Below are 27,113 nucleotides of genomic sequence, written 5' to 3'. Positions count from 1 at the left end.
GGGAGGGACGAACGATCAAGTGATTGGGAAAAAGAGTGGCCTAAATGTAAACAATGTTTGTCCTGCTCCCGCAGTCCGGATCCAGTGTTGTTTTCATGGCGTTGAGATCCGCTTCCGGGTTTTGCGTCTCTCCTCGCCCCTCACTAAGATGGCTGTGTCTCGCGGAGCCTCGTGCTGGTTCGCTCGATTTCTCGCTCGCGCTCTACTTGTGCGATAGAATCGCCTTTCGTTTTTTCTTTTTTTTAATACACTAACGCGCTGCAAACTCGTTTGCACTCCCCCAGTTTAGCCGTCTCCGTATTTTTCGCGTGTTCTCCTTCGCCCAAACTTTCCCCCCGTCCTTGTTTTTTTTTTTTTTTTTTTTTCCCCCTCAAGTTGAAACGGAGTCGCGGTGGATTTACCGGATACCGGTCCGGACGCAGGGCAAAACCGGGGGAGGGGGGGATGAACCGGGACGACGGGTACGTTGTGTTCAATGCAGTTATATTCAATGACTATTCGGCGTTTAATCGCGAGTGAGTGGCCTTGCTGAGAGAAAAGGGGCGCTGTAGAAGGAGTGGGGAGGCGAGAGAGGGGGGATATCATGGCCGCTCAGGTCGCCAGCGTCGCCTCTCTCAACGCAAGCCCGCCGTCCGAACTCAAAAAGCCAGATCGGGACTCTCAAGAGGAGTCGGCGCCGGGGGAGAAGCAGCCGCAGCAGCATGAGAACAAGGAAGCGGGGCCCGACGGCGGCTCTCCCGGCCGAAAGGAACTGCAGGACGGCAGCGACGCTGCTGGGGGAGGAGGGGATCCTGACATGAAGAACGGCAACGGGAATTTGCCCAGGGTAAATAATAATAGCAGTAATCAGAACGATTCCGGCGGGCCCGAAGGGAATAACCATCCCGGCGTGGGACACCACCACACGGGCCCCTTCCCACCACCTCCTTACGGCTACAACCAGCACTACAGCCGGGCCCCTTTTCATCAACATGGCGGACAACAAAGCCCTGGCATGGCAGCTGCGTCGGGGCCGGGCATGATGGACCCTTACCCCGCCAATTCCCACGAACATGGCTACCCCAACCACTATAACAACTACAGCCCCTTCCAGAGCAGGACTTCATATCAGGGTCAGGGCTACGGGGCCATGAGTTCCCCGCGGAACAACCAGCCCCCGGCGGCTGGGGGGCAGCCAGGCAAGCAGCAGCCAGCAGCAGCGGCGGGAGGAGGAATGGCTGCTACCTCCTACAACAACCAGAGGTATAATATGGGAAGCCAGCAGCCTACGTCGACGCCGACTTTGAACCAGCTGCTGACGTCCCCCAGTTTGGCCAGGAGCTACCCCAACTACCCGCAAGGAGACTACAACAACCAGGAAGGGGGCACCAAGGCGGCGGCGGGGGAGATGGCGAGTGGATACGGCGGGGTCCATCCGGGTTGGCAACAAAGAGCCCACCACCCGTCACCCATGAGCCCGGGCAACACCGCACAACCCCCCAGTAGAAACCAGGTAAGTCCCCGCACTCGCAAACCTACCACGCTAAGCTTACCAGCCATTGTCTATGGAGCAAGAGCTCTAAAATGGCTGCCTCTCTCTTTTCACACACCGCCACCCCCTGCAACAGTGCTTCGGAGCGAGCAACGAGTCGTGTTTTTCGTGTAAAAGCAACTTTTTGAGGCTTGGAGGTGAGAGAGAGAGAGGGGGGGGGGGGGGGGGACGAGTTTGGCCAAGTACGGCGAGGAGTTTGGCAGGAGAAAGTGTGCGTTTAAAGAGCAAGGAGGTGATGTTGCCGTTTTCTTCCTTGTTTTCCTCCAACCTCCATTTAGCGAAGTCGACTGCGAATAGCCGAGCCTTGCCTTCCGTCTCGCTTGCAAAACGTTCCAAACTATGTGATGTGCTTTATGAAACTTGTCATCGTTTAAATAGGGCGCAAATGACAGCCGCGGACTTGGAAAATTGCATTTGCATATTCATTAAGCAAAAAGCTACGTCCTGGAAGTTGCTGCATGATGGAAGTGTGTTTTTTTTTCTTTTTTTAAATGACCACCAATTAAGCGTTCACTCGGATTCAAAACGCCTGATTACGTCCTTTTTATGAGTGTTACCCGGGTTTTTCTTTTTTTTTTTTTTTTACACCCTCCCTTTTCCCGCTTCCGCGTTGTCACTCCGGCTGCTTGCACTCGGGCTCGGCGCAGATTGCCTTTTGCTTTGGGATTTGAATTATGGAGGTAAAAATCGTGCTGTCAGAGCCACAAGACAGTTGGTCTTAGGTTGACATGCGAGCCGAGATCTGATTGGCTGGCCGTCCCTCCGCTCTCGGCCATTTATAATTGAATCTAATGGAAAAAAAAAAAAAAGGGCTGCAGCCTCACCACCGCCACTTTAGCCTCTTCCACACTCCTCCACCAAACAAAATAGTCCTGCCTTTCGCCCCCTTTTTATGCCTTTATATCAGGAATTATCAGCAAATGCGTGGTTTTAAAATGTACCTATGAGCAATCTAATCATGTTAACATGGTTGTAGTCATACAAAGACAATATTTGTTCAGTATTTTTTTTAGTTTGCAATTTTCAGGTGTAAACAGGAAATAGGTGGCTAGCTCTGAAGCTGTTATTTACATTTGCTGTTAATGATAATTAGGCTGGTTTTAATTGGATTTGCTTATTCGTTATCCTATGATTAAATTATCTGTAATTTATCATGGCTGTTCAACAAGATGACTTTTTTTGGGGTTTGTGGTAAATTGTAAAAGAAAATTCATGTTATCAGAAATTGTTGCACTGGCTGCATTTGTTTACAAACAGGAAAGGTGTCAGCCAAGTGTCACGGCATTCCCTCCCTCGCCAAGGTTTACAATGGCCTCATTTACTTTCTCCGCGCATTACCATGCAAGCAGCACTCACCCTTGCGCCTCCCTCGAGTAATACCGGTCACATTTGGTGTTTGTTTACATTCTGGTTATGTCATTTGCACAGACAGGAGAGATGACAGACAGGACAGCGTTGGCTCTCTAGTAGTACTTTTCTGGACAACGTTAGCCGCAATAATCAAGTATTGCGTAATATGACAATTGAAGAGCCAAATGTTTTTCCCGATATTATGTTATTATCTATGAAAACAACCGGATGCTAGTTTGTTGATCTCCCGACTTTCTTTTTTGAAGCTTGTTTTTTTATTTATTTCTTTTTTTTTTTTTTAAACACATGAAGTCCAGCGTTGACGTAGGCGTAAGAAAATGATCCGCAAGCATCGCCGATTTTGAACTCTGTATGCAAACGAGTTCTCTCAAGTAGACCTTACATGCTGGAAACAGAAAAGATGTCTGGTCTCCCAAGTGCTAATGGACTTTTTTTTTTTCTGGAACGTTGCCGTCGAAGCGTTGTCAACAGGCAAAATATACAAAATAGCTGTTTTAAAAATTGTACAAGACTCGACTGAGACTGGTGATTGCACAAGTCTGCGACATTGACGAAGGTCACAGTTATAACAGTAAAACTTTAACTGTAGGATAATATGGAAGGAGGCGATGGGCATACTAATCAATTGTCGATAAATAGTGTCTTTCAAGTAACTTGAGTTGAAGTTTGACGGCGGCGGGCTTGTTTTGGCGTCGTTACCCGCCCAACGCTGTGACGCCCAAGTTTGAATTAAAACTCCACGGTTGAAATCCACGCACCAAAGAAATGGCGTTATTTATTGACTTGCCTGCCGCTAATGGATGCGCACGCTACTCCGCCGCCGTCTAAAAGGGAGCCCGCCTCCCCCCCCCCAACCGCTGCAAATCGCAAAGTAGCTTACAAATCAAACGCTCGTGTAATGAAGGTGGACGATATTTATCGGCGCCGTAGCATTCGGAACAGCAACGCCGTTTACCAGAGGCGTAGGCATTTGCTCCACAAATGCTCTTTACATGCAAGATGGCATAATTTCACTCGCGGAGGCAGCACTTCATTACCAAGTAAATGAGATTAATTAATTTTGACCCTCCCTAAAAAGAAAAAAATTCTATCTCTTGTCAAAACTGCAACAATTTCCCGTTGTGTCCAAAAGGGGAACGTGCTCCCTTTCAGGAGGAAGTTCACTCTTGCGCTCTTGAGCCGCGCACTGCTGAGTAATGATTCTCCACAGGCCACATGGACAGCATGCTGCCTTCCGGCACTTTGTGTGTAATTTTGTGTGTGCGTGCGTATGAGACGTGAGGGTGTGTGCGTATGCTGTGAGAAACGGTGTCAGCGATACCCGGGGGGGGGGGGGGGGGGGGGGGGTTGTTTTGTGAATGATCTTCGTCTGCCCCCTGACAGCTGTGTGTGTGTGTTTGTGTTACGCTGCACTTATTTGGCGGCGCTTCGTAAGCGCGTGTGCGTGTCTGCTGTCGTTGCCGCCTCGGGAAACTCTCTGACCCGCTCTTGCTCCTCGCATCACCAGCCGTTCATCTTCCTTAAGTGACGCCTCCTCGCTCGCTTCCACGCCACTGTAACCCCTCAAGACAGCGAAGCCTCTGAGGCGCCATGGCGACGACATAGCAATATCATTGCTACGGACGAGGCCTAAACGGAGCCTTCATTCCCTTTTGACATTTGCCTCCTTAAAGGCTCCAGATTAGCATAATAATATCCTTTTTGTGCTCGAGGGGCGAGCTGATCGACTTTTTGACATATGCTGCCAAGGCGTTCCGGATTTGAAATAGTTAACCTTTAAAAATGGAAACCGCTGTTGCTATCGGAAGGTAGGGAATGACGCTTCCGGCGAGAATATATGGAAAAAAAAAAAATTTGAATAAATTAAAATATATATTAAAATATATATTTACTGTATTTCCTCATACAGAGCTTGCCCCCCGCTGCAAGCTAGCACCAGGCCAGCCTTCGCTTCTCATCTGAGTTGTCGTGCGGTCAGGGCGAGCTCCCAAGGTTGATGCGTCTGGACGCCAGACTAATGACTTAATTGCAAACGTGGCCTCTCTGCTTGTTTTTGGCGGTCGCCCGTTTACACTAACTGTCATTTATGGGCCCGTCTTGAGCACTTTGGGCGTCACTAACGGTTAAGCTTCTCCTAAAAAGTTATTTTTAACCTCAAGTACGCAGTGTCACAAATGTTACTGGTTCGGTGAGTGATTTCGTGACGAACTCAATTTGACTTTTAATAACTTTGGATTGTGTTTTGAATTGTTTCAAATTGAATTGAGGTAACACAGAATTCTTTTTTTATGGTATTGTTGTTTTTTGGTGTGAAAATGGATTCATGTTTAGGGAAGGATATTTCTGGACAGGTTTCTGAATTTTTTAGTGAACGATGCATAAATTATGATGACTAAATTGTGACATTTGCAGTCTGGCTGATTATCTCTCCTGAGATCCATTCCGTTATTTGGTTCTGAGAAGATGTCATTGATCGTTATCCTGTTTTTGAAGGTAGTAATTTCGGGTAGACTGAGATCACCAGAGGTCATAGGTCATATGTCTGGTAAAGTCCTTATGTTGTTGTTATCTGTGCAAATAAGCCAGTTCTCAGTCTCAAGTTTCATCAAGTCGAGAAAGTGTCCCGGCAGCGGAAGCAAGCGTGCGCTTCTGTCAACCGTGACTGTGGATAACATCAGTTGTGTGACGTAAGCCGGCGAGATCGCCGTGCGCACACGTCCACGTGGTTTGCCCTTTTGGAAAACAACAATCGGAGCCATAAAATTGACTCCTGCCGTCTCGGGATCGGATATCCTGTCGCCTCTTTTGTGCGACATGCGATGCGCGCGAGGGCCGGCCTTTCGGCGGCGTGTGTTTGGGCTGCCGCCTTGCGTGCTGAGGGGCTTTAACGACGAACAATGGTGTGTGCGCCGTGGCGGATTAAATTAGCGGCAGTTGTTTATCGGCCCCTCTCCTTTGCCGTTCCGGCCCATCTGCTCCCCCCCCCTCCCTCTATAGCCCTTTACAACCCCCCCCCTGCCCTTTTCACCACATCACACAGACACTTTTGAATAGTTGCAATCTCCACCAGCAGGCCTGTCGTGACACACTACATCAGCCCAACCTCTTCTGCCAAGAGTAATCGGGCTTTCCTCTATGCAGATTAGCCATGTGCTAATTGTGGTTATTTATTTATTTGCTTATGGGAGTCAAAAAAAGTGAGGGGGAGGAGTTACCTCGCCAATTGGATGACATTGACTGAGCAACAAATAAGGGAACGATTTTGGCAGCTTTCGTTGCCATTCACTGTTCATGCCTAATATTTCTTCGAGTAGCCTTGAAGCCGAGGTGGCTAGGACGACGCTGTCGCTTAATTATTCACCGACGACTAGGAGAGACGAGTGGCGGTTCAGTGTCAGCGAAGACTCTCGGGGAGCTGGAAACGCCGATTATAGTTGAGCTGTACTTTCCAGCTCTCTCTTTGTGCTGAGCTGTCAAGCTTCTTAAAGGCAAGCGGCCATCCCGTTCCACGGTGATACATCGGGATCCGCTGCACAGCTTCAGCCCAAGCTGTTGTCCGTCGAGGCCCCGTGTCACATCGCGTGGGGGGGGGGGGTGATTTGTGTGCTTCCTCGCCAACTGAAGTTAAAAGTGCATTAGAGGTCACAGGAGTGTGACTACCAAGGCTTGTTACGTCTTTCCCCTATGGTGCAGTTGGCAATGACCCAGAAAAGAGTAGTATCCCCCCCCCCCCCCTCGTCATATCTACGTCCCTGAACCTGGAGGAGCTCAATGGAATGTGGCCTGGGGGTCTCGGATAGCCAGAAAACCTGACGTGGAATTAGTTATCATGGATAATGTTGCTTGACCACTCTGACAACCTGTTGATCCCCCCCCAATCTTCTTCCACACCTACGCAGCTTCCAAGCGCACGCATGCGGACCACCTCTCGCTCGCTCGCCCTAGCCATCCCCCTCCAGACCGCCTCGCCTCCGACTGCAGCACTGTCATTCATAGAATGCCAAAGCCTGCTGCTTTATTAAAGACCAGGAAGCGCAAGGCCTGGCCCAGGTTCAAACAGCGGCGCAGCTGGGACCTGTTACATTTTCGGCAGACTGCCCTTTCTGTCTGCCGGGCTATAAATAGCCCGCGGTGGTTGTCTCCCTTAACCAAGGAAAAGAGGTTTTGGGAGGGGGGAGAGGAAAAACACACACACACACACACACACACACCGATTAATAACCGTGGGAAGCAATGAAAGCTTTGTGTCTGCTGCCCGGGGTCAGCGGGCCAGGAGGTGTTGCTTCCTCAAAGCCGCCATTGTGGCTCGTGCCTTTCTGCTGCGGTCACGGCGCCGCCGCCCCCGTTGCCAATTTCTGACCACAAATCAAGAAAACGACCACGCCAGGAATGGCCCGGCGGGATTCCAGGTTTTAATTATTTACGTTTGCGTCACGTGCCGGGGATTCCCTCCGCATCATCTGTTTTTATGACCTTGGCCCCGACTGCTGACAGCCGGCGTAACTTCTACATTACACTACGGCCCCTCCCTCCGGGGTCCAGACACCATCCTGACGTGTCTCCAGCTGAGCGGCGGGCCCACGTCCAGCCACCGCAGACACTCGCGCTTCCTCACGCATAACTCCTCCCCGCCGTTTTCGCCTGCTGTAACAAAATCCACCCACTGGCACAATGAGCCCAAGTAGGAAAAGGCTCCTGGCAGTTAGGCCCCCCCCCCCGTTCATTCATTCATGGCCAATGTTTTTCTTTTCTAGTTGAAAATGAAATCCACGTTTGTGTCCTCCTTCATGTTGAAAGTTTTTAGAAAAAAATCTGTTTATTTATTGGATTCTTCCTATGTGTCCTCCAGCCTGCAAGCCCAATGGAGCAGGTGGGGAAGATGCGCGGCCAACCATACGGAGGACCCAGCCCTTATTCCCAGCAGCAGCCGCAACAACAGCAGCAGCAAGGGCCTCCCACCGGGCCCGGACCCCAGCAAGCGAGCTCCTACCCAGCGCAGGGGTACGGACCTCCGGGACCCCAAAGATACCCGATGGGGATGCAAGGTCGAACGCCGGGCGCGATGGGGAGCATGCAGTATGGACAGCAGGTCAGTACTTATTGATTTGAAGGATGTTTCTTCCAATACAGAGTTGCTTTTTTTTTTTTTAAAGCACACGGATATAGAGGGGTGCCATTTGAGGAAATTCGCAGGTTTGGTGCCTTGGGAAATAATACTTGCTGGCTGCATCGGTAGAAAATGAAACCGCAAGAAGCCATTAGGATGTGTTCAAAAGGAGGGCTTGGGAAATCCATGCCCCCCCACACACACACTCTCTCGGCACAGTGTGTGTAGACTGCTTTCTTGTCATACAATCGACAGCAAGTTTGCGCCGAACAAAACCTCTAATGAACTCTCCCTGCCAGCGGAAAAAAAATGCATTCATGAATCCTGCAGAGTCAAAACCTTGCCTCCCTTCCACTTTGTGGTTTTTATGCCTGTTGTGTGTAGCCATTGTCATGCTCGCCCGCTCGGTGTCTGACTGTTGACGAGTGCCCTCCAGGCCTTTAATAAAAAGTTTCTATGCCCTTTTATGTTGAAGGTATGTGCAGTGCAGTACTTGACGGTGTTTTCATGTACGGCAAATTTTTACCAACTTTTTTTTTTTGCATTTATTTGAAAACCTCTCCAAAGCACCGCTTGTTTTTTTCCCCCCTAGTGTTCCTCACAAGGTCAGTACTCTTGATACAGTTTCAATTGACTTGAATGAAGGTGTGCACAAGGAAAGCTTTTCATTGAAGCTCGAGGGATGAAGTTGAACATTTTCTATTTTTTTTTTACGTCACTAAATTAAAGTGCCTTGCCGGAGATTTTGTGTGTACTTTTTGACTCAGCAATAAGGAGTTGTATCTTTCAACAGTCAGATTGTCAAGCCTCTCTTTTTTAATCTGACAGTGCTTTGATTAGAATGTTCGGTTCAACCCATCGTTTGAGAAGTAAAAGGCGGATCTCCATTTTACCAACTTTTTGACCATTCACCTTCCTCCTTTCGTAGATGTCAGCCTATGGACAACAAGGGCCCGGAAGCTACGGGCAGCAGGGGCAGGGCTACTATGGTCAACACGGTGGGCCTCCTCACCCGGGTCAGCAGCCCACACCTTACCCCGGCCAACCCCAGAGCAGCTCTGGAGCTCCCTTCCCCCAGCAGGGGCACCCCTCACAGCCGGCCGGCCAACACGGGCAACCCGGGCCTCCTTACCCCCAATCCCAAGGTCCTCACGTTCCTCCGGCCGGGCAGGCGCCCTATGTATCTCCTCAGCAACAGCCGAGCCAGCAGCAGCAAGGTCCTGGTCCTCAGAACCAGCAAGGCTCTCAAGGCCAACCTGGTTACCCTCAAGCCTCCGCGCCAGGCCAGCCTACGCAGCAGCAAACCCCGCCGCAGCAGCTACAAGGCGCACCAGCGCAGCCACCACCACCACCACCACCACAACAACAACAACAACAACCACCACCGCCACAACAGCAAGCAGGAAGTCAAGCTCCTCAATCCCAGCAACCACCAAGTCATGGCCAGCAGAGTCAGGCATCACCATACTCTCAGACACCGCCACTGCCGCCTCAGCAGCAGCAGCAGTCGCCATATCAGAGGTTCCCACCACCCCCGCAGGTATCGATTGTCATGGCTGCTTTTGTAATGTTCACGCATATCACTTCAATTTTTTGGGAAAAAATGATAGCGAAGCACGATTTTGCGGGTGTTCATGTCATATCCTCTTGATTTTTTTTTTTTTTTCTCAGGAGCTGTCCCAAGATTCCTTTAGCTCCCAGTCCAGCGCGCCTCCCTCCAACCAGCCCATGCCTTCCAACAAGAGCAGCCAAGAAGACAGCATGCAGGGCCGGCCGTCCAGTTTGCCGGTGAGTCCTTTTGTGTGTCGTTTGTAAAGCCATTTTTTTCAAAATAAAGAAACAAAATTGTTTCTGCTCCCAACACGATTTATCGTAATGTTCACTACTCATAATGCGAGCGTCGATAAAGGCGACAGACAACGGAACAGATCTCAAAGTGCAACACATTAGCAAGGCGGACGCGGCGCACATGACAAAGCGCCACGCTATAGTTTTTTTTTTTTTTTATCACGTCGGCGGTGTTTATAGGCCAGTCTCTGCCGCTAACCTCGTTCCCGGGGAAATGCGAGTGAGTAATGAGATCATTAATGAGAGACAATGAAAGTGAGAGAGCAAACGTCAGCGAGGCGACGGACGGACAGGGGGGTGGTGGTGGGGGTGGGGGGGTGATCAAGGGGCGAGTGAGTAAATGACTTCAAACGGTGCAAGCGATCCGTCGGCGTGGGAGCTGCCGCGAGCGAGCGAGGAATGATAAGGAAGGTTGTCTTTGCCAATAAGGGATGCCCTCAGGACGTGTTACCCTCCTGTTTATTTTCTCTCTCCTTTTATTTATTTATACATCTCTGCGGGCTCTAACCATTGGCTGAGCTGGCCATGCTTGGGCTATTTTTACTTTTTCACTCCTTCCCCCCACCTCCTTTCCTTCTCTCCCCCCCCCCCCTCCCTCCGGCAGTCTTATTGGGGATTCCCTATCTGTGGTCGTTGATTGGCTGCGAAACATTAATCTGCTTGCGTCGGCGTGTCGGAGTCCGCGACTCTGTGTACAGATTAGAACACATTCAAAGAGCCTGACAGCCTGTTAAGGTCAGGTGGCCCTTTACCGTTTGGAACAAAACGAACGGCACGGCGCTACAGACACTTATTCCAATCGGGTGTTTGTTGATCATGTCATGATGTAGCTCAACGTCTCGCCGCCGACGTCATGTCATCTTTAGAGTGCAAGTAAATAGCGAATGACTCAACAGAGACAAATTCTGCACCTGTAAAGTTGTGAAGGAGGGGGGGGGGGGGGCAGAATTTGAGTGCTTGTGAGCATGTGTGTGTCCTCATAGGGCTGAAGGAAAGCAAAACAGGCGGCAAAAGAGCAGACAACCAACTAGCTTAGCAGGTTGAACCGGTTCCTGGTTTACTTTCTGCCCCTGGCTCCGAAACACACGCGCCTAACTGCAGTCACATCCAACGGAATTTTTTCAAACCAAGTTGACTTCACTTAGTTTTGCATCATATTCCTTAGCAGGGCCTTAAAAGTCTTGGAAATCTCTGCAGCTACATCTTTGATTCTCACCCCCCCCCCCCCTGGAAGTGAGACTTCCTCTCCATGTCGACCTACGAAAGCGGGACCTTGTATTTTAATCTCCCCGTTGTCCTCTCGTAGGTCTTTTGTAGCCCCTTTCTCCACTGTTGGCTTAATCCCGTCAAAGGCCGCCCACTGACTCCTCGACTCGTCTTTTTCATGTGCTCGAGGAAGGTCACATGTTGGTCATACACTTTGAGTTTGTTTTTCTTCGCCTCCCACCCGCTTCCCCCCCCCCCCCTCGTCTATTAGTTTTCTCTTTTCTCTCGCCAGGATTGAGTGATTATCCGAATTTTGCTTGATCACAGATTTTAGTCACAACCAAAGCTCTGGTACCACCCACATGAAAAATACACAAGTCAAATCTGACCAAATTATCTTTAATAAGACACAATTGTGGATCCTCCAGTCTGGCCCTGATCACAGCCTGCTCTGCCCTTCTACAAAGATTCCCGTTTCCCTGCTCAGCCCAGCCCAGCCCGGCGCTGCTGCGGCAGCTAAGCTTGTTTTTGCGACATAGCTTCGGAGCAATCAGCCTGACAGGGCCGCCCCCCCTCCCTCCCTCTCCCTCCCTCCCTCTTTCGCTCTCTCAGTAAGCCAACCCAACCCCCTCCCTAGCTTTTTTTTTCTTTTTCTTCCAATATTGCACTTTAGTGTTTTTGCTTCATTTCTTTTCAGTTTTGTGTTGAAGCCTCTGTCGTCCAACCTTCTAAATTCTTGCTTTCTCCTTGCCTTGCCTGCGCTCGGCCTCCTCCTCCCCCCCGCTTTCTGGTTGGCTCCCTCCTTCAGTAAATCAGCTTTCATAACGCTGTGCAGCACAGCCTTGTTTTGCGGGGCTGTGACGCTCGCTGTGCTGGCTTATTCAGAGTCCGGGGCCGGTTTCCTGTTGCTATTCTGGGGGCCTCGCTTCCTGTGTCGACTTGTATTATTCAGATTCCCGGGCGCCTCACGCTCGCTCACTCCTGCCTCTACGCGTCCTCTCTTCTCATTCTCCCCCCCTCCCCCCTCCCTCCAGTGTGTGATTTTTAATTAATGTACTCGAGAAAATTCAATGTGCTGACAAAGTGTGTTGTTTTGCTTTTTTTTTTTTTCCTCGCGCGGGTGAATCGGTTTGTCGGCGGCGAGCGAACGCGTTCTGTTTGAGCTCTACTGTGAGCTTGCACATAGAACACCCCCCCCCCCCCCCCTCGCCTCCCTTCTTTGCTGCTCACTCTCACACACTCCCGTGCCCCTCCCCTCTGCCTCCATTTGTGCTAGGCTGAGCTAGTTTTGCAGCACAAAGACTGTGGCTGACTGCAGCACTGTCTGTCCCCTCGGCGTTCTATCGGCTCTACCCCCCACCCCCCCCTCCCGGAACTGGCTTGGATGGATGAGAGGGTCCCCACAATGAAATTACCCCTCACTCTGAGCTATCTACCCCCCCCCCCTCCCCCCCAACCATCCCCCTGCTAGATATTAGGCGATTTTTGCAGCGCCCTCTAGACACCCGGAATGTGTGACAACACCGAGAGGAGGGGCGATGCCTCTCTGTGAAGTAGGCAGACTGATTGTAATCACCTCCCCTCTCTGTCCACATCTCCCTCAGGCCCCTCCATCCCTCAGCTCTCTGAAGGCCAGAAGCCCTCAACGAAGGCTGGGCAGCTGCCTGCCTCGCTGGGGCATCTGTGCTCTGCTCTGGGACTCCCCGTGACCATTGTGATTACCACAAAAGGGCCCCCAACACACACACACACACACACACACCATCTTTACATTATTCACAACAGTCAGAATCCCCCCCCCCCCCCCCCCCACACACACACACACACACGCACACACGGTCTCCTCCCACCCCCTTCCATCAGGCGACACACAGACTGCTGCAGTGTTTGTCCCACCTTCATTGTTCCCCCCACAGAGAACTCCAATTAGACTAATGTGGAGCATTTAAAAAGTAGCTCTTTACCATTTGCTCCCTGTTCTCACCTGGGGGAGAAAAAAAAGACCCCTTTTAAATGTCCTCCTTCCAACTTAGGCCCATTCATTCTATATTCCTCTGGCCATATGGCTGCCAGTGATGAAGCAGCGGTGTGATGGGTGACCTCTGGAGAGAACCTCTTGTGTCATGTGATTGCGAGACACCTCTTTGATGCTCCGTACAGGTTCGACGAGTACCAAGTGTCCCATCTGCCTGTGTTGGATGTAAAATCCTGTAATGGCTGCTTCTTGGTGCACGAGGCAGGGGCCTTGCCTTGTCTTCTTGCCTTGCCTTGCTTCTCCTCCTTTCACGTCACTTCTTTCCCTCACAGTGGAATGGGAGTGCCCCCTTATGGTTGTGCTCAGCCCTGCAAAATCACGTGTCCGGGCTGAATCGGGCCTCTACCAAAGCCTTGCTGGCCCGGGAAGGTCCGGGTTACCATCCCACGCTTCGAGATGCTGTTGTTTACACGCCGGAGATGATTTCGTGAGCGTCAGACACCCGTGAGGGTTTTTGTTGTCATCGTAATGATACCGAGTCATTAGCAGCCTCAGAGGCTGAAATGTAAAAGAAAATGGCTGTCTGTAGTGCTAATTGCAGCAGCAGATTGCGTGACAAACAAACAGATGTGTGAAGACTTTGAGCTTGACTGGTTCCATCCACCACGGTTGCAAAGGCTCGACCGAGTGTGTGATTAAATAAGTGGCGCCTTTTGCGTCGTGTCCCGTTCCAATCACGGGCCTCCCCTAGGCTGCTGCTTCTTCTTCTTCTTCTTCTTCTTCTTCTTCTTCTTCGTCTCCTTTTGTAGTAGCTTGACTGCGCAGTGACCCTGGCAAGCACACAGGGAGGCCCAGGAGTGAGCGACAAGACAGAGATGGCTGCAGGGGAGGGGGAGGCGAGGCGCTGTGTCGGCCCTAATGTGTCAAGCACGTGGATTGCGGTAACCATGGCAACCGTGGAGATGCAAGCCATACACCCTCTCCCTCTTAAGCACATGAAGAGGTGGTTCTCTCCCCCCAACCCCTGCTGATCTGCCTAGTAGACAGTTTGACTGACAGGTGAACTCTGACCAGGTCACGCCGGGCTCCTTAACGCCAGATCTAGTTCCACGACTGGTCTGTGTCACACATTCCAGATATGTGTCATTATCTCAAGGCCGCTTACTCTCGGCGCTCACTCGCAGGCGCTTAAAAAAAATAAGAGAGAGAGAGAGAGAGAGAGAGAGAAAGAAAAAAAGGAGAGAGAGCGGCTGGCTCGGCAGACTAATGGCTGTGGTCGGGCTTGACTGACTCAGTGAAGTAATCTGCAAATGGAATACATTAAGACAGGCGGAGGAGAGTGCACATGACTCAGGAGATGTGGTGAACACGGGAATTGGCCTACGTCCATACAACCATAATTGCATTTCTCACCCTCCCCCTCCAAAAAATGTCCTTAAAATTAATTTCCCTCTCCTTTCTATTCTAAATTAAAAAAAAAAAAAAAAATCCCTGTCTTTAACCATCACGAGCAAGCTGCAGTTTGTCGTGTTCCCGTTGTGAAGGTCCATGTTAGGCAGAGCTGGGGAAGCACAAAATGGCTGCCACAGAGGGAAGCTTGAAGCTCTGCAGGAAAGGACTGCGGCTTTCTCCTTTCTGCGCCGTCCTTTCTCCACTTTTACAATGTCATAAGAATAGCATTTAGTTGCCTGTGTGTGTGTGTGTGTGTGTGTGTGTGTGTGTGTGTGTGTGTGTGTGCGCGCGCGTGTTCAACATTTGAATTAATATTAGTATGATTATAACTTACACCACAGCCTTGCCTTCACTCTTCTCTTCCACTGCGCTCTGATTTTCGCGACTCACCGTCCTTTCCCTTCTAATTAACACTGTTGAATATCACGGCCACGGCAGCATTACTATCACCGCCAATAAGCCCCCCCCCCCCCCCCCTGCTCCTCGCTGGTCCGGCCCTGTGCAGTCAGCAGAACTGGCTGCTGTGTGTGCGTGCTTGCGTGCAATATTGAGCCGGGAAAAATCGATGGCTGCAGAGTGGGAGTGTGGAAAGGAGCGTTTGTGTGTTCCAGGCTGGGCTAGCGTGCATCCATCGGGACCGAGGCCAGGCCGGGACTGCCGCTTAGCAGGTGTTTGCTTAAGAAGGTTTGTCTTAAGCACCTTGACTCGGCACTGATCTGCAAACAGATGTGACAGAGTAACGTGTTTTAAAATAGACATAACTATTCAAGCTTGTTTTTTCATAGTAGAACTTGAGTAGCCTATTTTTTTGACTCCCACTGGAGTGTGTCACCCATTTGCAACCACTCCTGACCAACAGGCCTGACTCACCTTTGGCCCCTAAGAGGTAGCGACACAACTTGAACCTTGACCTTTTTCACCTCGGGGTCTCAGGCAGAGATAAATGTCGGGCGTTTTTTTTTCTTTCTCCGTAACAATGGAAGGACTCTTTTGAGGATGGCAGCTACCAAGGTGGTCATTGTGCTGGCCGGCAGACACATGACCGATCTTATGACGTCTCAGTGGTACTTGGGTGGGTGTCGGAGACGGGAGTGGGGGGGGGCAGGGTTAAATGTCAGCAGACAACAATGGTAGACACAACCATGGTTGATGAAAGTAGTGGTCCTCAAACTCTGGGTCTGTGAGCCTCTTGGTCTCCATAAATATTTGCAATGAAAAAAAAATTGTACACCCTTGTTGAAGGAACATGTTGCGAAAATTTGAGAGCTTTTTCAATTCAGTGCAAAATGATCCAAGATAATAGCCCTGCCTGCTGTGTGTCATGTGCTTCACCCGTGCAGGTCAGAGAGGCCTTGGCTTGTGCAGGCAGTCTGGAAGGGAGGAGGAGGTGGGAGGGGGGGGGTTATTGTGAATCAGCACTCTCCTGTCGTTCCCTTTGTGGTTACTCCATCAGGTCACATCCCCAAAATAGCAACGGGCACCGTTTCAAGTGCAAAAAACCGCCGGCTTCAGGGGCGGCAGCCAGCCTTGCGAGTGTGTGAAATTTCTATGGGAATTGTTGGCCACCTTCCAGCCAATTCTCCCCCCCCTCCTCCCCTAACTGCCTCCCTCCCCGCTTCCTCCGACGTGACTGGCAGATGAGTTTGCATTTTTGAGGAAGCACATGGGCTCCACGTGAGCAAGCCGGCATGTAAACATTCACCTTCGCACAAGCGCTTCGGGCCGGGAAGTCACGATAACGGTGCCGCTTCTGGAGCAACCGCCAGGAAGATGAAGCATTCATTTCACAGAGGCGTTCAAATCACAAATGTTTGTTGCAGGACCTGTCTGGCTCCATCGACGACCTTCCCACCGGCACGGAGGGCGCCCTGAGCCCGGGCGTCAGCACCTCGGGAGTGTCCAGCAGCCAGGGGGAGCAGAGCAACCCCGCCCAGTCGCCTTTCTCGCCACACACGTCGCCCCACCTGCCCGGCATCCGCGGGCCATCGCCGTCGCCCGTGGGCTCCCCCGCCAGCGTCACGCCCTCTCGCACCGGCCCTCTGTCCCCCGCCGCTGTGCCAGGTCAATAAAAACATCCAAATATTAGAATAGTACCTCAAGACGACGACAAATGGGAGCTCCGCGTAATTCCAAATGCATTTCCACTGAGGAGTTGATGTCAGATGTTTGTCAGATGCCGCAAAATCGCAGGATATATTTCGGAGCGCAAAGCGAACGCTGGCACACTCCAAAACACGAACGCTCTCATTTGTAATTCATGAGGCCACTTGCCAGATGGGAACATTAAGTCTCCATCCACTATCACAAGGCCTGTAAAGCATCCAAACAGCAGCCACTGTGTCAGAGACAGCGTTGCTTTTGATATCTTTTTCATTTCTTTGGAAATTGCCCTTTCTCACAATTCCTACGCTCACTTCATGTTTATCCAATTCACGTCCGCTTACAGGTAATCAGATGCCTCCCCGGCCGCCCAGTGTCCAGTCTGACAGCATCATGCACTCTTCCATGAACCAGTCAGCCATGGGCCAAGACAGGGGTGAGCGCGCTGGGAATTTTTATTGACGAAGCCATCGATAATGTAGAATAACTTCAAATGACGGCGCTTCCCTTTTTTCTCGCCCTCCAGTGTACATGCGTAACCCACAGATGCCTCCTTACGGGTCCCCGGGACAACCTGGCTCTGCCTTATCTCCACGCCAGTCTTCGGGGGGTCAGATGCATAGCGGAATGGGACCCTACCCCCAGAACAACTCCATGGGAAATTACGGCCCTCAGGGGAGCCAGTACGGACCTCAAGGTGATAATGCAGATAATCCACATTTCCATTTTCCTCTCACTCTCCCACTACGTATCAAATTATCACTTTGCTTTGAAGTCTTATGTGAACTTTGAAGAAATTGTCCCCGTGAGTCATAGCAACAGACCACCGGGGCCCGATAAAGCCCCACTTGTCATAATAGGCGGCACAGAGGTAAATTTTAGAACCGGACCACAGGGACCGAGCAGATGTAATCTGAAGTATCCTGACATCCTCTTAAAATTCACCTTTGAAAACAGTAGGTGGTCATAAAGCAATGGCGGCGGGCGTTTGGTTAAAGTTGCGAGATGGTTGGAATAAGGTCAGGTGTGCCAAATTTTCCAAACCCAAAAAGTAGTTAACGACTGAAAATTCAAAGGAGTATGTTTTCCTCATGTCTCCAGGTTATCCTCGGCCGCCGGGCTACTCAGGGATGCCCAATGCTAACTACCCAGGCGGGCCCGGCATGGGCGGCTCCATGAACCCCATGCCCGGCCAGGGCAGCGGAGCACCCTACGCAAACATGCCCCCCGGTGGCAGAGTAGGCCCCGGCCAGATGGGCGCCAGGCCCTACGGTCCCGGCATGGGCTCCAACATGGGCAGCATGCCTCCTCAGGTGGTATCGGGCATGTGCCCGCCTCCGGGAATGAACAGGAAAGACGGCGGGCCCTCCATGCACCACGGACCTTCCAACTCCATCCACAACAGGTGGGTGCCACGCAGCGAGGCAACATGTGATTCGCTGCGTTTGGAGCGCAAATCCTTTCAGCAGAATGAGACGGTGCATGCGTGCGCTTATTTTGCTTGTGTGACCATGAAAAATGATGAGCTTTTCCCACGTGCTGTGTTTAGTTCGAGTACATGGCAGCAGACCAAGTACTTATCAGAGAGAGAGAAAGAGAGGGAGAGAGGTGGAGGGAGGTAGAGAGAGGGAGAGAGCGAAGCGGATCAGTGAAAGGCGTCCTTCCTGAGCGAGGATGCCAGATCAGCCTCCAGACATTCAGTCATCCTGATTTTGGCAAACGCTAGAGTCACTCGATAGAAAAACGGTGCTTTATTTATTTTTCTCCCCACAATGATCAAACAAGAGCTGAGTTGTTGCAAAAAAAAGAAATCTGACTTGCTTGGAAAGACACGTTGCAGGAGTTTTTTTAAGCTATAAGAGTGTCTTCGACAGGCCCCCCGGCTACCCCATGTCCCAAGGCATGATGAGTTCGGCTTCTCCGTACGGCCCGGGGATGAACAGCATGCACGGCATGATGAACCAGGCCGGCCCGGGTCCTTATCCAATGGCCGCAAACATGGGCAACAACACCCCCGGTGAGCACACGACGCACGGCGCAATATTTAGTGAGCCCCGTGGCACGTATTCTTATTTGTTTGACTTTTCAGGAATGGCTCCCGGTTCCGAGTTTGGTATGGACAAAATAAACCAGGCCCAGAAGATGAACAACAAAGTGGACGGGGCTCCTAAAACTGAATCCAAAAAGGTGGGCGTTTACATCCTGGCACTTCGTTCGTCACCTTGTTTCGAGTCATATTAAATTTTCTTTGACTCCCTGCAGAAGTCGAGTTCTTCAACCATCACCAACGAGAAGATCACTCGCCTGTATGAGCTCGGCCCGGAGCCCGAGAGGAAGATGTGGGTTGACCGCTACCTGGCCTTCACCGAGGAGAAAGCCATGGGCATGAACAACCTCCCCGCCGTGGGGCGCAAGCCGCTCGACTTGTTCCGACTCTACGTATCCGTCAAGGAGATCGGAGGCCTCACCCAGGTACGCTAGGATTTGCTTGGAACCCTTTGTGCAGCATAATTGAAGCGCATCCTTTCTCACCCAGGTGAACAAGAACAAAAAATGGCGGGAGCTCGCCACCAACCTCAACGTGGGCACGTCGAGTAGCGCCGCCAGTTCCCTCAAGAAGCAGTACATCCAATGTTTGTACGCCTTTGAGTGCAAGATCGAGCGTGGCGAGGAGCCGCCCGCCGACTTTTTCAACACGGACACCAAAAAGAACCAGCCTAAGGTCCAGCCACCCAGTCCCGGTATGTTCTCAACCTCTTCTGCCTCGATGTAACAATATTGGAAGCTCAGTGCTGACCAGCCTTTTCCGGCACAATAAAGACCTGCAACTCCAAAGTCGGACCTGCCTTTATACTTTTAAAATAAAAAAGAAATGGTTGTATAATCTACAATGTAGTTTACTGTACATCATAGTGCTTGTCAGCTGGCACTGGTTATATGAAAGAAGGGGGGGGGGGCGTAGGGGTGGGTTTAATATTCGCTGCCTGATTGGTGCCTGGCCCAGGGCTACAAAAGAAACACTCCCTGGAGATTAGTACTGAGCCAGAAATGATGAATGGGAGGGGGGTGGGGTGGAGGGACGAAGCTCGAGTGTGTTAAAGTCACACAATTTCACTGACTCTGCCCCCACCCCACTCCCCCCCCCCCACCCCCTTTTCCTCCCCCGTAGAAGGGAAATCCCTGCCGGGGGGGAGGGGGGAAGGGGAGCTGGTGCGAGAGAGGCGCGATGGTGACGTGAGACATTGTGAATAAGCGTAACCTGGCAGTGACCCCAGCGTGCATGTGCGCGCGGCGCGATTTAATGACTGGGAAGCCGTGAGTCATCAGACTTGAGTCCTGAGCAGGAGCCACGATACTGTGTCTCACACACAAACACAATCCATCAGCAAGCATCATGCACACATGCGAGCGTCACCGCTCTTGACAGCTCGCCCGGCTGGCCGAGCGGCCATTTGTCATTGTCAGAGGTGAAGCTGTTTTTCCCCTGAGGCGGATGTGATGGCAGGTTCCTTTTCCGAATACACTTTAAATGCGTGTCCTTATTTTTGTAGCTGGTTCTGGATCGCTCCAAGGCCCCCAGACTCCTCAGTCCACCAGTAGTTCCATGGCAGAGGGGGGAGAACTGAAGCCTCCCACCCCGGCCTCCACCCCACACACACAAATGCCTCCCATGCCGGGTGCCAGGTACGACTCGGACACGACGTTCTTGCAAGAAACCTTACAGACCAAATAACCGCATTTTTTCAGTCATTAAAATACTGTTTTGTTTTTTCTCTTTCTCAGGAGTAGCGTCAATGTGCAGGACCCCTTTGACGACGGGAGCGACCGGGCGTTTTCCCGAAGGAACGCAATGACCCCTAATTCTCAGAGCTACCAGCCCGGAATGGCCGGTCCCGAGATGATGGGTCGGTTGGGTCCCTACGAGTCTAACAAGGATCCCTTTGGCGGCATGAGGAAAGGTGAATGGACGCGCCGACTAAGTTTGATCACACGCTAAAATGGAACCAAGCTAACATTGTGTTTTCACTTCAGCTGGGGAACAGTTCATGCCACCCGGTCCAAACAGCGGGATGGGAGATCAGTACAGCAGAGGCCCACCAGGGCCCATGGCAAATCTGCCAATGGGTCAGAGACAACAATATCCTTATGGATATGATCGCAGGTACAAGAGTCGACGATGGAATTTCTTTTGGGGTAAATCTATGCTGTCCGCCGGGATTAAGGACACAAATTTAACCCACAGGCAAGAGTCAAGCATGGGTCCCGACGGGAGCATGGGACCCGGGGCCGCTCAGCCCAACATGATGCCTTCCGGAGCCGACACGGGGATGTACTCGCCCAGTCGCCCGCCGCCCCAGCAACGGTAATACTGAGCTCATCAGATGCGCCTTCAATGTTCTCGAGCGGCGCTTTCCGTTTCATCCCTATATGCAATGAAATTGACTTTAGTTTGTGGGTCCCTAGGCACGACTCCTATGCCAATCAGTACCCTGGCCAAGGAGCGCCCCCTGGTGGCCCGTATCCAAACCAACAACCGGGAATGTATGCACAGCAGCAACCGGTAGGGATTCGAACAAAACGATTCAAAATATGATGGTTTTGAGCATGGCTAAATTGGCTGCCTGCTTCTCACCAGAACTACAAGCGTCCCGTTGACGGCGCTTACGGCCCCCCCGCCAAGCGTCACGAGGGAGAAATGTACAACGTCCCTTATAGTGGTCAGCAGCCTCCAGGACCTCAATCATCAGGGCCCCAGGGCCAGCAGGAAATGTATAATCAGTACAACGCCTACCCCGGAGGGGAGAGGAGACCCCCGGGTCCGCAGAACCAGTTCCCATTTCCCTTTGGCCGGGAGCGCGGATCGTCATCGGGCGGGCCTAATTCCCAGTCGCCGATGCCGCCGCAGATGATGGCAAGCCCAATGCCCTCGGGTCCCGACGGGCCCCAGGGCCCCATGTGGCAGGGCCGCAATGAAATGGGCTATCCCAACTATCACAACCGCCAGGGGCCCCCCGTGCCGGGCCAGACCCCCGGTTACCACGGCATGAACCGCTCCGAGGAGATGATGCCGTCGGATCAGCGAATGAACCACGACGGCCCGTGGCCCGGCCACGTCAACCAGCGACAGCCGCCCTTTGGACCCGGCGGCTCCGGCCCGCCCATGACGAGGCCCCTGCCGTCGACTTATCAGACGTCGCAGAACCATATTCCTCAGGTGTCAAGTCCGGCCCCCATGCCGCGGCCCTTGGAGAGCAGGACGTCACCCAGCAAGTCGCCCTACATGCATCCGGGCATCAAAGTGCAGAAAGCCGGCCCCCCGGTGCCCGCCTCCCACATTGGGCAGGCGCCCGTGCAGCAGCCACTCATGCGGCGGGACGTGGGCTTTCCTCCCGGCTCTGTGGAATGCTCTCAACCGCACCTCAAGCCACGGAGACGGCTAACCATGAAGGACATCGGTAAGCAACTTCAACCAAAACACCGACCTACGTATGTTTGTGGCTCTTTCTGATTTTGTTGTGTTTTGGCAGGCACGCCTGAAGCATGGCGTGTGATGATGTCATTAAAGTCAGGGTTGTTAGCAGAGAGCACCTGGGCCTTGGACACCATCAACATCTTGCTCTATGACGACAATAGCATCACCACTTTCAACTTATGCCAGGTACGGTCCATAAAGTCGTGAAAGCTGTATGAGCAGATTGAGTGAAAGTTTGATGGCAACTAATTTTGATTTTTAGCTGCCTGGATTCTTGGAGCTGGTGGTGGAGTACTTCAGAAGGTGCCTGATCGAGATCTTTGGCATCCTGAAGGAGTACGAAGTGGGCGACCCCGGTCAGCGCACGCTACTCGACCCAGACGCCGCCGAAGACTCGGACGACGACATGCCGATGCCCGAAGGAGAGGTCGTTCACACCGACGACGAGGAGGACGAAGACGATGAGCCGGATGACGCCAGGGTGCAGTCGGGGGAGGGGGCGGTGACGGAGGAGAGGTCCCAGAAAGACGAGGATAAAGGCGAGGAGAAACCGAGGGTCAAGGAACCCGCTACCTCAGGGTCTTCCCAGGACCCCAACGCGGAGAGGCCCAGGCAGGCGAGCAAGTTTGACAAACTCCCCATCAAGGTGGTCCGCAAGAAGAACCCCTTTCAGGGCAGCCACGCATCCAAGATGGGCCAGCGGCAGAGCTTCGACAGTGGCCTGGTCCACTGGAGCGTGGGCGGCGGCGACATCACCGAGCACATCCAGACGCACTTCGAGAGCCGCGTGGCGCGCCCAAAGGCCCGCAAGCGCTCGTCCAAGGAGAACAGACCGGGACAGGAGACCTCGGGCCCAGAGGTCCCGGTGTCCCGGGCTACGGAGCTGCCGCTGGCTGCGGGCGCACCGGTGACCGCCACTATCGACGACGTCCTGTCGGCAAGGCCGGGCTCGGTCACGGAAGAGGCGGTGCGAGGCGGCGCCGAGGAGCAGAAGGAGAACGGCAAGTTCCTGTTCAGCATCAATCCCGAGCTGCAGAGCCGGCGCAATGTGAAGATCCTGGAGGACGAGCCGCACAGCAAAGACGAGACGCCGCTCGGCACCCTGGCCAACTGGCAGGACTCGTTGGCGCGGCGCTGCATCTGCGTGTCCAACATCGTGCGCAGCCTCTCCTTTGTGCCCGGTAACGACCAGGAGATGTCCAAGCACCCGGGTCTGCTTCTGCTGCTGGGCCGCTTGGTGCTGTTGCACCACCGACACCCCGAGCGCAAGCAGGCGCCCGTCACCTACGAGAAGGAGGATGAGGAGGACGAGGGCGTGAGCTGCGAGCGTGACGAGTGGTGGTGGGACTGCCTGGAGGTCCTGAGGGAGAACTGCCTGGTGACTTTGGCCAACATATCGGGCCAGCTGGACCTCTCGGTGTACTCGGAGAGCATTTGCCTGCCGCTCCTGGACGGCCTGCTCCATTGGGCCGTGTGCCCCTCGGCCGAGGCCCTGGACCCCTTTCCCACGCTGGGCCCGCACGGCTCGCTATCGCCGCAGAGACTGGTTCTGGAGACGCTGAGCAAGCTGAGCATCCAGGACAACAATGTGGACCTGATCCTGGCCACGCCGCCCTTCAGCCGCCTGGAGAAACTGTACGGCGCTCTGGTGCGGCTGGTGGGCGAGCGCAAGGTGGCGGTGTGCCGCGAGATGGCCGTGGTGCTGCTGGCCAACCTGGCGCACGGCGACAGTCTGGCGGCGCGCGCCATCGCCGTGCAGAAGGGCAGCGTGGGGAACCTACTGGGCTTCCTGGAGGACAGCCTGGCCGCCACGCAGTACCAGCAGAGTCAGAGCACGCTGCTGCAGATGCAGGCGCACTTTGAGCCCACCAGCGTGGACATGATGCGCAGGGCGGCGCGGGCCCTCCACGCCCTGGCCCGGCTGGAAGAGAACCACTCGGAGTTCACGCTGTACGAATCGCGGCTGCTGGACGTGTCGGTGTCGCCGCTCATGAACTCGGCCGTGTCGCAGGTCATCTGCGACGTACTCTTCCTGGTCGGACAGTCATGACAGCCGTTGAGGTCCTCCTTCCGTTCCCGCCGCGCCCCGACTTTTTTGTGAGCAGAATTTTAGACTGTCCTACTTTTTTTGTTTTTTTTTGTTTTTGTTTTTTTATTTATGCAAAATCACCTCAGATTCCACTGTCTTTCACCCTCTACCGCGGACAGGAAGGAATACCATGAAGATAACCGCAGGAGACGAATGGATGGGGACCCCCCCCCCCCCCTACCACTTTCCTTCCACCCGCGTGCGCGCTTAGCCCCGAAAGGACTTGTTTTTCAATGAAAAAAGAAAAATGACCAGGAAAAAAAAAAAATAACTGTAACCAAAGTTGCTGTCTCGTTTACAGTCAGTTTTGGGAATGCTTGCTTTCTCTCCCGAGGACTCGGGATTGCTGTATTGCTCGGCCGCCCCGCCCCTGCCCCCCCCCCACACACACAGGAACCACATTTGGGGGGCGGACACACATGTGCTCTCCTGTGCAGTAGATTGTAGGACTGTTTTCTTTTTTTCTTTCCCTGTACTGTACACCTTCAAAGAAAGTGTCAACATACTGTAATAATACTGTTTCACACTGAGATATGCCGACTCGGCAGCAAACTGTAGTTTTTATGTGGAAAGTGACGAGGACGACGGCTACCAACCCCCCCCCCCCCCCCCCCCCCCCCACTCCCCAAAGTACAGTGAACCTACAACACCCCGACCTCTCCTTCTCTTTTGTCCCTTGATTGTATGACTTGTACTGGGACTGGTCCTCGGCGCTAGATCCAAGCAGACCCACCCGGCTGCGCTGTATATATCCCATGTTGTACATGAATTACACACCCTTCTCTATCTCGCTCTCTGTCTCTCGCTCTCTGTCTCTCGCTCCCTCTTTCTTTTTGTTCTCGATTCTATCGCTTCACCGTTTTTAAAAATTACCACTTAAGACACACAAGACACACGAGACTGTCTGGTGCGGCTGTAGAGAATATAACGAGAGAAAAAATGTCTTGAGTAACAACTAGACCTTGATGAAGAAAAACTTTTTATTTTATTTTTTTCAGTGATGCGGATTCTGCATATTTGTATTTCAGATGTAGCTAAAAACTTGATGTAAATTTACCCCCCTTCCTTTTTTTTTTGTTTCTTCCTCCCCAGCCCTCCTGCCCCCCCCCTTTTTTTTTGGCTCAATGAATATCATTTATTCAGTATCAAATCTTTATACTATATGTTCCACGTGTTAAGAATAAATGTACATTAAATCTTGCTAAGAGCTTTGGTGTGGATTTTTCCAGTAATAATTGAAAATGGTGTTTTTGAGCCATTCCTCAAATGGCCATTATTTATTGAAATATTGAATGAAGAAAAAAAAAAAAGCATCACACAGATGAGCAGATTTAAATTCATACAACTTTGGAAACAGAACATGCCTTTGGCGATCGCTGTCTCTTTGACCATTCATCATTACGTCTAAGACAGAAATATAAAAAATGGAAAATCGACAGGTAATGTTTTTCGTTTGAAAGGAAAACGCCAATCAATTGATTTTCTCATTTGCTGTCTGGACCGATCAAGTAAAACGCTAACAAAGGTTTGATTTTGATTGATTATTTTTTATAATATAATTATATATATTATATATATATATATATATATATTATATAATTAATATAATTGTACGTGACAGCACGTTGTCACAGGCAAAGTGAAATGAAAATGGCGGTGTACCTAATGGAGTGTCCACGTGACGTCACAGATCAGACAGCCAATCAGGAGGTGGGGGTGAGGGCGGGTGTGGCACTTTTCACTTTCAGTTAAAGCTTTGACCATGATTTTTCCCTAATGAAGTGGCCTGTGATTAGGTACACCTGAAAATGGCGGTGTACCTAATGGAGTGTCCGAATGACGTCAAGGATCAAACAGCCAATCAGGAAGTGGGGGTGAGGGCGGGTGTGGCACTTTTCACTTAAGCTTTTTCCCTAATGAAATGGCCTGTAATTAGGTGCACCTGTGTCCGAATGACGTCACAGATCAACCAGCCAATCAGAAAGTGGGGGGTTGTTTGGGTGTGGCACTTTTCACTTTCATTTAAATTTTGACCATGATTTTTCCCTAATGAAGTGGCCTGTGATTAGGTACACCTGAAAATGGCGGTGTACCTAATGGAGTGTCCGAATGACGTCACGGATCAAACAGCCAATCAGGAAGTGGGGGTGAGGGCGGGTGTGGCACTTTTCACTTAAGCTTTTTCCCTAATGAAATGGCCTGTAATTAGGTGCACCTGTGTCCGAGTGACGTCACAGATCAACCAGCCAATCAGAAAGTGGGGGGTTGTTTGGGTGTGGCACTTTTCACTTTCATTTAAATTTTGACCATGATTTTTCCCTAATGAAGTGGCCTGTGATTAGGTACACCTGAAAATGGCGGTGTACCTAATGGAGTGTCCGAATGACGTCACGGATCAAACAGCCAATCAGGAAGTGGGGGTGAGGGCGGGTGTGGCACTTTTCACTTAAGCTTTTTCCCTAATGAAATGGCCTGTAATTAGGTGCACCTGTGTCCGAGTGACGTCACAGATCAACCAGCCAATCAGAAAGTGGGGGGTTGTTTGGGTGTGGCACTTTTCACTTTCATTTAAAGTTTTGACCATGATTTTTCCCTAATGAAGTGGCCTGTGATTAGGTACACCTGAAAATGGCGGTGTACCTAATGGAGTGTCCGAATGACGTCACGGATCAAACAGCCAATCAGGAAGTGGGGGTGAGGGCGGGTGTGGCACTTTTCACTTAAGCTTTTTCCCTAATGAAATGGCCTGTAATTAGGTGCACCTGTGTCCGAGTGACGTCACAGATCAACCAGCCAATCAGAAAGTGGGGGGTTGTTTGGGTGTGGCACTTTTCACTTTCATTTAAATTTTGACCATGATTTTTCCCTAATGAAGTGGCCTGTGATTAGGTACACCTGAAAATGGTGGTGTGCCTAATGGAGTGTCCGAATGACGTCACGGATCAAACAGCCAATCAGGAA

At 51.8% G+C, this 27,113-nt stretch overlaps 1 protein-coding gene across 3 annotated transcripts; it reads left to right on the top strand.

Annotated features, from left to right (window-relative positions):
- Positions 1-64: 64 nt before the first annotated feature.
- On the top strand, positions 65-25,357 carry arid1ab (AT-rich interactive domain 1Ab). Of its 3 annotated transcripts, none has more exons than XM_085900412.1 (21): positions 65-1,242; positions 1,318-1,492; positions 7,752-7,991; positions 8,938-9,549; positions 9,681-9,797; positions 16,311-16,551; positions 16,937-17,026; positions 17,117-17,287; positions 17,692-17,995; positions 18,465-18,607; positions 18,680-18,777; positions 18,853-19,062; positions 19,127-19,331; positions 20,142-20,274; positions 20,374-20,549; positions 20,623-20,752; positions 20,834-20,953; positions 21,055-21,151; positions 21,227-22,046; positions 22,119-22,249; positions 22,326-25,357. In XM_085900412.1, exons 1-21 carry the CDS (start codon positions 584-586, stop codon positions 24,111-24,113), a joined length of 6,660 nt encoding a protein of 2,219 aa, XP_085756538.1. In that variant the 5' UTR covers positions 65-583; the 3' UTR covers positions 24,114-25,357. The 3 variants fall into 3 exon arrangements, with proteins under 3 accessions (XP_085756538.1, XP_085756537.1, XP_085756536.1); XM_085900411.1 differs by having other exon boundaries at positions 1,309-1,492; XM_085900410.1 differs by having other exon boundaries at positions 65-1,492.
- The last annotated feature ends 1,756 nt before the right edge of the window (positions 25,358-27,113 follow it).

This window comes from Syngnathus leptorhynchus, chromosome 20, assembly GCF_054491065.1.
Source record: "Syngnathus leptorhynchus isolate UIUO chromosome 20, UIUO_Slep, whole genome shotgun sequence".
NCBI classification, from domain to species: domain Eukaryota; kingdom Metazoa; phylum Chordata; class Actinopteri; order Syngnathiformes; family Syngnathidae; genus Syngnathus; species Syngnathus leptorhynchus.
The sequence above is the reverse complement of the archived record's forward strand: the minus strand, read 5'-3'. Positions and strand labels throughout refer to the sequence as shown.

Bases quoted from the DNA above. Each gene is read 5' to 3' on its own strand.
- arid1ab (XM_085900410.1), top strand. From the start codon at position 584: ATGGCCGCTCAGGTCGCCAGCGTCGCCTCTCTCAACGCAAGCCCGCCG. The intron at 7,992-8,937 runs GTCAGTACTTAT...CTCCTTTCGTAG, and splicing joins GCATGCAGTATGGACAGCAG to ATGTCAGCCTATGGACAACA. The intron at 9,798-16,310 runs GTGAGTCCTTTT...TGTTTGTTGCAG, and splicing joins GCCGGCCGTCCAGTTTGCCG to GACCTGTCTGGCTCCATCGA.